An 11,774-nucleotide genomic window follows, 5' to 3' on the forward strand; every position below is an offset into this window, starting at 1 on the left:
GGTCAGTAGATGTACATTGCTCGGGGATGATTGATGTCAGCTAGGCTCTAGATACCACCCAGGACAAAAGAAGCGCAATGGTCCCTACGCTCAAGAGACAACAAACTAGCTGTGCTGTCACTCTTAAGACCCATGGACAAGGGCTGCAGAGATGGCTCAGCAGTTAAAAGCTTGCTGCACTGCTCTTGCAGAGGACCCGGGGGCAGGTCCAGCACTCACAGCCACTTGTGACTCCAATTCTAGGAGGATCCAACCCCACACATAAAAAACTATGAAATAAATAAAAAAGACGCCCACACATATGGACTTAACTAGACATAGGGCAGAAATGCTAATGTCAGTGGCACAGAAGTTAGGGTGGTCAGAAGGCAAGGAAAAGGTCTAAATGGGTCACAAGAGACTTAAAGTTGCATCAAGTCCTTGAGAGGCTGAGGCGTACCACCAGAAAAACAGGACAGAGGAAGCAAGCCACCAACTCGGAAGCAAGATGGGATGGTGCACAGTGGTACGAGGAGGAAGGGGCGGGCAGGCAGCTCATTTGGACATCCATCCATCTGCTCGTTCCTTCAGCAAACATTTGTTAAGAACGTTCAACAATGGGGGCTGGAGAGATGGCTCAGAGGTTAAGAGCACTGATTGTTCTTCCAGAGGTCCTGAGTTCAATTCCCAGCAACCACATGGTGGCTCACAACCATCTATAATGAGATCTGGTGCCCTCTTCTGGCATACAAACATACATTGCAGGAATGTTGTATACACAACAGGGATGTGCTGGAGACATGCACGGTGGAACTGCATCATCACAAACATCAGCGCTCACTCTGATAAGCTAAGGTGGCTAATGATGTCTTCTGGAAGGTTTCCTATGGTGTGCAGGGTACACAGTGGTGACAGACAGATGCAGTTACCAGATCTCCTTGAAGTGAAAGGGGTAAAATGTCACATAAGACATGGTTTATAAAAGGCTTTAAAAATTCTAGAGGCCAGGGCTGGAGAGATGGCTCAGAGGTTAAGAGCATTGCCTGCTCTTCCAAAGGTCCTGAGTTCAATTTCCAGCAACCACATGGTGGCTCACAACCATCTGTAATGGGGTCTGGTGCCTTCTTCTGGCCTGCAGGCAGACACACAAACAGAATATTGTATACATAATAAATAAATAAATAAATATTAAAAAATCCTAGAGGCCAGTGAGATGGCTCAGTAAGTGGGGTACTTGCTGCTAAGCCCAACAACTCGGAGAGAAATGCACCTTGCCCTAAGTTGTCCCGATCTCTTCCACATAGACATTATGATGTGATATTATCTCTCTCGGTCTCTCAAACACAAATTATTTTTAGTTTGTTTTGGTTTTCTTTTTTTTTTTAAAGATTTATTTATTATGTATACAACATTCTGCCTCCATGTATGCCCGCACACCAGAAGAGGGCGCCAGATCTCATTACAGATGGTTGTGAGCCACCATGTGGTTGCTGGGAATCGAACTCAGGACCTCTGGAAGAGCAGCCAGTGCTCTTAACCACTGAGCTATCTCTCCAGCCCCCTTGTTTTGGTTTTCTAAGACAAGGTTTCTCTATAGAACAGCCCTGGTTGCCCTGGAATTTGTTCTTTAGACCAGGCTGGCCTTGAATTCACACAGATCTGCCTGCCTTGGCCTCCTAAATAAATGCTGGGATTAAAGGTAACCATGAGTCTTTAATCTGTAAATGGTATGGCTAGGATTAAAGCTGCAGCTTTAGCGGCTGGTTCCGACTCATTCCTTGGCTGAAATTCTAGCTTAAAGGTTGAGGTACAGACTGGAGCCATGTTTACTGTTTCAAGGTTCCTGCCACCACCAAGAAGCATGCTACTGCCACTCAAAAACACCATTTAAGAGTTTGGTGGCAGGGCCTCTTAAAAGAGCTGTGAGGCTTTGGCATTAATGCTGAGTCAGGAAGCCTCTCTTAAAGATATGTTTCTGCCTGCCTCTAGCAAACAGAGCCCACCTGAGAAAATGCTGCTACCAAGAAGCCATACTTGACTCTGTTCTTGTCTGTCTAGAATCCTTTTTAAAAAGCTTTCTCAGGCTTTATATGTAAATTCTTGCCAAACCTTGGGTGTCATTTGTTAGCAGAAACACCATGTAGCTGCTGAGGGAGTCAGAGTCTGCAGTGGTAAGCCACGGCCTCATGACAATACACAGATGGATAAAAATGGGTTAATGTAAGATGTAAGAGCTGGCAAGGAATACGCCTGAGCCATTAGCCAAACAGTGCTGTAATTAATATAGTTTCTGTATGACTATTTGGGTCTGGGTGGCAGGAAAACAGAAAGAAGAGTCTCTGCTTACACAGAGCCTGAGCTTGGCTTGGGTTCTGCAATGCACCCCATACTGTCTGTTAATATTAACTGACATAACTTGTGAAAACAGACAAAGCCAAAGTCAGAGATCTGAGAGAACAGTGAGAGGAATTCAGGGTTGAGTTTATGGGGGAGGGGATGATCTAGAAACTGGAAGAACTCTGGTCAGTTGACCTCAAGATTGAACCAAACAGAAGGTATGCAAATTAAATTACTCAAAGCTTAACACAGAGGCCTCAGAACAACTCTAGTGAGGGCTGGAATGTGCAGGTTATGGAGTAACCGGAAGGCAGCTCAGGCCTGGCGGGGGGGGGGGGGGGGGGGGGGGGGGGGGGGGGAGTGGACATAACTTTCACCTGGGCACAACGTCCAGAAGGCAGAGGGGGGGGGGGCAGGCTTGTGGAGACTGAAACAGTCTCAAGGAGTTGAGGACGCTGGGCACACACCTATAATTCTAGCACTCGGGAAGCAGAGACAAGAGGATTTCAGTGAGTTCCAGGACAGCAGCCAGGACTATTACACAGAAAACGTCTGTCTTAAAAAACAAACAAAAGAGAAGCTGAGGATGGTCCTAGGAAGGAGCATCTGAGGACAATGAGAGCGGGAGTGGTCACAGGCATCACAGCATTGCACACATCTCCAGTCAACATGGTTCTCACTGACAGGCCCTCTCCTGCATCTCACAGTTCTCACTGACAGGCCCTCTCCCGCATCACACGGTTCTCACTGACAGGCCCTCTCCCGCATCACACGGTTCTCACTGACAGGCCCTCTCCTGCATCTCATGGTTCTCACTGACAGGCCCTCTCCTGCATCTCATGGTTCTCACTGACAGGCCCTCTCCTGCATCTCACGGTTCTCACTGACAGGCCCTCTCCTACATCTCATGGTTCTCACTGACAGGCCCTCTCCTACATCACCTGGGTTCTCACGGACAGGCCCTCTCCTGCATCTCACGGTTCTCCCTGACAGGCCCTCTCCTGCATCTCACGGTTCTCACTGACAGGCCCTCTCCTACATCACCTGGGTTGGTTTTAGGATGATAAAGATCAGATGAACACGGCCTGGTGGTTCAGGTGTATAATACCAGGTACTCAGAGGCTGAAGAAGGAGGATTGCCAAGTTCAAGGTCTGCTTAGGCAACTCAATGAGACCCTGCTCAAAGTGTATCAAAGTATAAAAAGAGGGCTGAATATAGCTCAGCGATGGGACCCTTGCCTGGTCTACATGGGCCTTACGCTAGCCCCAGAATCACAAAGATAAATAAACGCACCATCAAATGACTTGTCTCTGATGCAGAAGGAAGCTGGTTCTGGATTCCTAACCAGGAAGCCAGCTAGAATTTAATTATTTGTATGGTTTGATGCCAATCAAATTCCGTTCAAGAAAATGCAAGGAAATATACAGAGAGGGAACTGCCAGGGACTCATCCACATTATTTAAACTGTTAATTACAGCACACATACACCATTTTTTTATTATTTTGTTTTTTCAAGACAGGATCTCTCTGTGTAGCCCTGACTGTCCTGGAAGGACATACTTGGGATTAAAGGTATGCTCTTTTTTTTTTTTTTTGAGACAATCTCTTCCTTCTTTTCTATTTTTGACAAAGTCTTACTACACACACACACACACACACACACACGTCAGCTGGCCTCACAGCAATCTTCAGTCTGACACAAGTGTTGGGACCACAGGGGTACAATACCACTTCTAGGCACCTCTCCGTACTGCCCAGGCTGACCTTGACTCCTGATCCTCCAGCCTCCTCCTCTCCAGTGCTGGGGTTCTGTGCCATGACACCACACCCAATCCTCTACAAGGCAGGCGACTGGCTTGTGGAAAGAGATATACACCCACCACTACAGAAGTATCAGATACGCACTACACCTCTCTGCTCTGTAGGCTGAAGGATGAAGAAACAGGTTTACACAGGGCGAGTCGCCTCCCCAGCTAACGTTGCCTCACATCACACAGGACCCCATGGAGGAGACTGTCTTCATTAAAGCTGGCTTTCAGGCATAGCCTTTGAGGTTCAGCTGCAATCTGGGGCCACTCTGAGAACAACAAGTGCACAGAGGAACTCAACATGCAAGGTGCTGGGCTGTACCACCAGACATCCTACTCTGTGTCGAGTTCCATCGCCAAGGCCAGGGGTCTAGTGGACATAACCACATCTCACATCCCTGCGGAGTCTGCCTCCCCCAGCAGGAAACATATGGGCTAGGGAGACACAGTCAGACCATGAAGGAGAAATAATCAAGGCAGCTAAAAAGATCAACCAAACACACAAGCCTCTACTTTGACAAACAACTGTGTGACTTTGGGTCCTACTTAACAGAGTTAGAGGAAACCCCCAGAACTGAGACACAATACACTCAAGATGGTACCACAAACTCTTAAAAACAGAACTAGATAATCAGTAACAACAAAATTCTAAAAAAAAAAAAAAAAGAAAGAAAGAAAGAAAGAAAAGAAAAAGAAGGAAGAAAGACAGACAGACAGACAGACTCTCAGGGCCTAGTAGCACAATCCTGAGGTCCTAGCTATTCTGGAAGTTGAGGCAAGAGGATCAAAAGTTTAAGCACAGTTGGCAGCTTGCTAAGACCTATCTAAAAACTGAACAAGGGACAAGGGGTAAGGTAGTTCAGTGGTAGAGACACACTGTGTTCCGTGCCCAGAACTGGAAAATGTTTCTAAAGCCAGGACACAGTGACCTTTAAAGCTCCTAGGACACGGGAATCCTGTCCTCAGCACAGACCTCTGCTCAGAACAAATGGACCAAGGGCAGAAACTGCCTTAGAGAGAGGCCATTCAGGACACAGGAAACCCCTCTCTACTGTGACACAACTTAGTTTTCACTATTCCTCCTGGTCACACTTCCATGTTCCTCTGGTGCCTTGAGACACTGGTACAAACGACCAGGACATGCATGGTTTCTGAGATCAGCTCTCCATGGGACTTCTGGGTTCCAGCAAAGTTGACGGTTCAGATCCTATCTCCCCCTGAGAACTTATCTGCTCTGTTCACTCAGCTCCACCCTGCCCAACCAGGCACGCTCCTGGCAGTCCATCTCTTTAGCTTGGCATTTTCTTCTGGGCGGATTCTCTGCTTCCTGCACACTGCATTCCTGACATGCAGAAGTTCCCACAGTTCCAAAGCCTCGAGGTGGCTACCCAGAGAGGAATCAACGTGTGTCCTTACAAGAGCAGGGCAGCAGTGACATCCGCAGCGGCTGTCTCTTTCAGAGATAACCGTGTGCCTGGTCCTCATTAAAACGCGTACAACTTACGAGTCCCCTAGTTGTTCTAAATCCTTATCAGAACGAGAGGAATACATGGAGCAAGAGAAACCAAAATAGACACCGCCAGAAGGAATCAGCAAACTCCACAGCTGCGCAGGCGCGCTGCTCCCAGGCCCGTGTGCTCTCCTATCATTTTATTAGATTTACAGCACAAATACTTTCAATTGAAATCTTTGAGAGAAAAGGAAACTGTTCACCTGCATGATACAAAACCAGAGCACAAAAACGTTAAGAATCTATTACCAAAATGCTCAAAACAGGAAGGTATTAACTAGCTTATGGTTCATTAACGAAGTAAACTTAACTTTGTAGTGTTGGCTAATGACACCAAGGTAACATTGAACCCGGCCAAGCATCCTTCATGGCTCTTTCCCCACTCCACAGCCAGCCTCTCCTAGTCACCCTGGCCACCCCATGCTTCTCACTTTCTCTCATCTTGCCCATCTCTTCAGAGCATCTTTGGGTGCCCCGCTATTGTATCTTAGACTCCAGTCTCTACCCTCTGTGGTAGGTTTTGTGCTCAGAATCAACTCCAGCAGAGCCACCCACCCAGTCAGCTCTGCAGGAAGCACCATTCAGGACTGCAGTGCCTTTTAAAAACAATTTACTCCAGCTCATGCTTTTAATCCCAGCACTCGAGAGGCAGGCAGATCTTTGTGAGTTCGAGGCCAGCCTGGTCTACAAGAGTTAGTTCCAGGACAGACTCCAAAGTTACAGAGAAACCCTGTCTCAAAAAAATAAAAAAAAAAAAACAACCCAAAAACCAAAACCCACTCATCCACTCAGCATTTGGAATAGGCAGAAAAGCTTGGGCTCTCATAACCTAATGCCTGGTATACATTCTGGCACGATCTCTCCTCCTGCAGGGCTGGAGACAGAGTCCAGTCCCTGCGTACACAAGGCACTTCCTCTACCACTGAGCCACGTCCCCAGCACTGACGTTCAGTGGTACAACAGATGAGCAACTTAGCATGAGGCACACTAAGGCCATTTATACACACATTTAGTTTTGGTCTTTCGAAACAAGGTCTCATGTGGCTCCGGGTAGCCTCAAACTCACTAAAGAGACAACAGGGACCATGAACTCCTGACCTACCTCCAAATGCTGAGATTACAGGTGTCCTTCACCATGCCGTGTGGATGTCTTCAAAAGCTAGTAAATACTAACTGGATATCCATTTATGCTCAGCACTTCACACACATCCTGCCCACATGGCGATGTGTACAGCACATGTCACCCTAACTCACAGCAAGTGCTTAGCACTTGTTCTTATCATCGGTTAGTTACTTTATTTATTTGAGACTGCCCTATGTAGGACAGGCTGGCCTGTTTCTGCCCTGGCGTGCTGGAGCCACCATCCCCAGCTGTCAGCTGCATCCTTGTGTCAAAGCAAACAGGAGTGGCATGTAGGACCGCTCGGCAGGTGAAGGAGCTTGAGGCCGAGTCTCATGACCTGAGTTCTCCCACGATGAAAAGGCAGAACTGGCACCCAGAAGTTGTCCTCAGATCTCACACTGTGCTCCATACAATAACAGCACACGCAATTAGAAGAAAAAGACAATGGGCAGGAAGGCTGGACAGGGCAACAGCACTCCCAACAGAAAGGGCACCGGAACACAAGGCAGCCACTCAGAAGGCCACACTTCCCAGGCTCCTGGGGCTTCAGAGGCTATCAAGGACAGCGCTGTCATCTCTACTGCTAAGCACTTGCAGGTTAGGGATAGGCAGAATGGGCGACAGAAAGAATTCTGGTTGTGGACAGCCAGGTCTGACCCTACACGCCCAATGCCAAACCTTTGCCCAGTCACTACCGTGCATGTGGAGAAACTCAAGAGTCAACCCAGAAATGGCTCAATGGTTAAGCGCACTTGCTGTTCTTGCAGGACCAGGGTTCAGTTTCCAGCACCTCACAATGGTTCACAACTGCCTACAACAATGCATGTGCTGAACATACATGTACTCAAGCGTGACACCTATACAAATTTAAAAGAGAAATTCCACAAAAAGCTTAAGGATCAATCAATTTAATGCTAATTTGCTGTCAAGAAATCCATTCTCCAGTTTGGAAAAACCATCCCAGAAATCAGACGGGTTCAATTTTAGTCCTGATCGTGCATCTAACACAAGAGACCACAGAGCCGGCCTCGCGTCGGTGGGCTCGACTACTGGGGGTCACCACTCTACCACCAGAAGCCCTGCAACAGTGAAGAAAGGGCCTCCCTCGCTCGGGCCATGGGCTTGGTTTATAGCAGGAGCTGGTGGTCCTGGCTAGCCAGTGACCTTCTGCCGTAGAAACCCTGAGAAAGGAGATTCTTAGGGAATTTTCGGCATTTCCTTATTACTTCAGTTCTTTAATTCTCTTATTCATCTAATTTTTACTTCACTCTTTTTGAAACATGGTCTCATGTAGCTCAGGCTGGTCTCTGTGTAGCTGAGGATGGCCTTGAGCACCAAACTTTCTGCTTCTGCTTCCCAAGTGCTGCCATGCCCAGTTTGACTGCAGCACCTGGTGGAGAACGTGGTTTCACGCCAGTTAGACAAACACTACCGACTGAGATCCAGTATAGCTCAGTGCTTCTAAACTGTAAACGGAAAGCCCAGGTTCTGCAGCGTTGCTCCCATCTGTGACTTCTAGGGAGACGACTGAACTTGCTAGCTAGACGCTGAGCATTCTAGCTGGAGTGCCCTCCTATGGCACACTCTACTAAAGTCAGAGCTGACAGCACATAAAGCTAAGCTTAGACACGCTTCTAACACATATGCACACATACACAACTCAAGATTCCTTCTGTTTTATTCTCCAGCTCAGGTCTGAAAAAACAAACAAAAACCTTCTAGTAAACACTAATGTCATCACCTCTAAAGCCTCCATTCTAGTAGAACCCTGAGCCACAAAGTTCAGCATTCAGAAATGACGGCTCTCAACACTGAATGTGTTCTTTGATGAGGAGGACTTCATCTACGGCTATAAACGAAGGGAGTGCCTGCACTCACTGGCAAAAGTAAGAAGTCCTGCCGGGCGGTGGTGGCGCACGCCTTTAATCCCAGCACTCGGGAGGCAGAGGCAGGCGGATCTCTGTGAGTTCGAGGCCAGCCTGGTCTACAAGAGCTAGTTCCAGGACAGGAACCAAAAGCTACGGAGAAACCCTGTCTCGAAAAATTAAAAAAAAAAAAAAAAAAAAAAAAGTAAGAAGTCCTTTAAAAGAGGTATTTCTTTGGCTTGTATCCCAGTTCAGTAGCAATGAAAGGCCCTAAAATCCTAGGGGTTAAATGTCCTCTGAACACCGAAGGCTCCCTAGGTTCAGAAGTTCTGGCATGCAGATAAACAGTGGCTCAACCACTAACAACTCAGTCTAGTTAGGAGTGTGAGGGTTTGAAACAAAACAAAACAAAACCGGGTCCTGAAAAAACTGGATTCTCTTACCATTTCGCTTCCTCAAGAACCAGGGTATAGTATACACTGTGGCTCTTGCCTTTAATCCTAGCACCTGGGAGGCAAAGGCAGGTGGATCTCTGTGAGTTCAAGGCCAGGCTGCTCTACTCAGGGTGCGCCTGCCTCAAAAAACAAAATGTAACAATAACAAGCCAGGGTAAAAGTTAGTTTCATTTAATTGCAAAGTGTTAAAGAAACAATTTGTTTAAAGTCTGAGGGCAGTTCAGCTATAAATCCAGGCCCCAGAAAGCCCCTGTGTTTCTGTGGGAAACAGTGTTTGGTACAACTGAGAAATGCATACTCCGGGTAGCCAAGAGCATAGTATTAGAACAAAGAGCTTTGTAGTATGTGGGCTGGTAAACTGAGGCAGCAGCACAGTTCAAGAGCTAGGTTCTGGAGTTCTAATGTCCAGGGATGAATTATACCTGACAGTTCCTTCGATTTTAAATAATTATAAATCGAGTTTCAGGAAAGCCAGGGTTACACAGAGAAACCCTGTCTAGAAAAAAAATAATAAATAAATAAAATAATGGATTATTATGAGGGTAGCTATGACAATTTAGGTGTTTTTTTTTTTTTTTTTTTTTTTTTTTTTGTATTTCGAGACACGGTTTCTCTGCAAAGCTTTGTGTCCTGGAACTCTCAACGTAGACCAGGCTGGCCTCGAACTCACAAAGATCCACCTGCCTCTGTGCTACCACCGCCCTGAGCATTTAGAGTTCTTTCAGCAGGTGGCCGTGCTCAAAACAAGCACTTTAACAGACGCTGGTTATTAGCAAGCAAACTAGCTTTGCTGAGGACAGTCCAGTTCGGTTACACTTGATCACTACCAGGAAACTTGAAGGATAGGATTGTCCGGCAGTGATGGACCCAACTAACCACTAACGCACCCTGACCTTGGAAGCTTTTCCGGAAACCCTTCCCGACAGAACTCAACTGCCGACTAGCAAAGCAAATGGGAACCTGCGAGAAAAGTACATGTGGCAGACAGTGCGGGCCTCTCAGGTTACTTTTTATTCTCGAGGAGACAGCGTGAACACACTTGACCTGGATGCTGAAGCCCCAGTCAGGACGCTGTTGCATCTCAGGCCTAGCACTTCTTGCTCATCCTCGGCCCCTTGAGCCGAGGCTGGGGAAGTCCTGCTGTCTAATTTCTGGGCGGCGGCTCAAGGGGTCGATGGAGGGCACGGAACGCTAGCGTCTGAGGCTAGATCCAACTTCGGTGGCACCGGAGAGTTAGGGGTCCGGCTGAGTTCCAGGGAGGCTCCCAGGTGGCCTTGACCTTGGTGTCCCGGGACTCAGTTTGTCCGCCTGCTGGCTCAGGCCGCTGACACTAACCCCCCCATCTAGGGCAGGTGTGTGTAGAGGGAGCATGGGCCTGGGTCACGGGGGCCCGGGAACCCCAAGGCAGCGGCTGCCCCGGGACACTCGTCCTCCCTCCGGCAAGTGCGTGGGCTCGGGCTCGGCCGGGACACGTTGCACGCCACGCACGGGTTGGGGAGAGCTGGGCAGATGCTGGACCCGCGCCAGGGCGCGAGGGTCGCGGCGCTCCGAGCAGCCCGACGGCTGGCAGGCGCACACGGCGGCGGGGTCACGCGGCCTCCGCACCGGGCCGCTGCCTCCCCAGGACGGCTGCCGGGCCAGAGCCACCCGTCCGACCCTCCAGACCCATCGGGCCGGGCGTCAGCCCCGCCGACGCCGCGCCGTGGGCCTCACCTCCCTGCGCACGTTCAGCAGTGAGTAATAGTCTTCATTGTCCAGCTCCTCCTCGCTCAAGGCCGTCGCCATCTTCGCAACCTTTCACCCCGCCAAACCGGCGAGGCCGCACTCAAGAGGGTCCGGCGCTGCGCGGCGCTCCCCGTAAAGCTCCCGCTCTACCCGCAGCGGCCCCTGGCGGCTCGGAGGCCGCATGGCAGCCCGCGGGAACGCGCTTGCGCAGTACGCCACCGTGCGACCGAGGCCAGAAGCTAGCAGGCGGCGCGCGGGGATAGTAGGGCGGGCTTGCGTGTTTGAGCCTTTGCACGTGTGTGTGTGTGTGTGTGTGTGTGTGTGTGTGTGTGTGTGTGTGTGTGTGTGTGTGTGTGTGTGTGTGTGTGTGTGTGTGTGACCGAGGCCAGAAGCTAGCAGGCGGCGCGCGGGGATAGTAGGGCGGGCTTGCGTGTTTGAGCCTTTGCACGTGTGTGTGTGTGTGTGTGTGTGTGTGTGTGTGTGTTGCCTACCCGGGTGGCACTGAGCCTTTCCCTGGACTGTCAAGGGAGACTGTGAAAGCCACATTCTTAACTCCCCCGCCGCCGCCTCCCCCGGTTCTGGGTGGCCCTGAACCGGGGCTGCCTCGAGTTCCTCCCCTGGTTTGGTGTTTGTTGCAAGGCCACCTAGAGCCCAGGCTTTCGTCTCACCAGGCCCACCCCCATGGGGAGCTGCTTGTGGACGCACTTGCATACTTAATGCTCAAGAAACCTCCGAAGTGATTGTCTACACCATTCTTAGTCCACGGGAGCCTTCCTTCCTGTTCAGAGAATGGGTCACCTCCTTAGCTTAGGTTTTTGGGTTTGTTTTTTTTTTAATGTGTTGCCCTAAATTTAGGAGCACCTGGCCATTTTTTTCTGCTGCGTAAATGAGGAGGCAATATCCATTTGGTTCTTAATTGCGTCTGGTGTGCGCACACACCTGTGGTTCCTACCTCAGAACCACTCTGCTGT

At 49.3% G+C, this 11,774-nt stretch overlaps 1 protein-coding gene across 1 annotated transcript in view; it reads right to left on the reverse strand.

The window, feature by feature from the left end:
* The window catches only part of LOC121448666 (dnaJ homolog subfamily C member 11), a 52,109-nt gene extending 41,213 nt beyond the window's left edge, over positions 1–10,896 (reverse strand). Inside the window, exon 1 of the mRNA XM_041652833.1 lies at positions 10,792–10,896. Coding sequence (XP_041508767.1) covers positions 10,792–10,863 — 72 coding nt within the window. The 5' untranslated portion in view covers positions 10,864–10,896. The remainder of the gene's footprint in view (positions 1–10,791) is intronic.
* Between the last annotated feature and the right edge of the window lie 878 nt (positions 10,897–11,774).

This window comes from Microtus oregoni, unplaced genomic scaffold, assembly GCF_018167655.1.
Source record: "Microtus oregoni isolate MIOR12 unplaced genomic scaffold, Mior012 000005F_ref0000423, whole genome shotgun sequence".
Lineage (NCBI taxonomy): Eukaryota > Metazoa > Chordata > Mammalia > Rodentia > Cricetidae > Microtus > Microtus oregoni.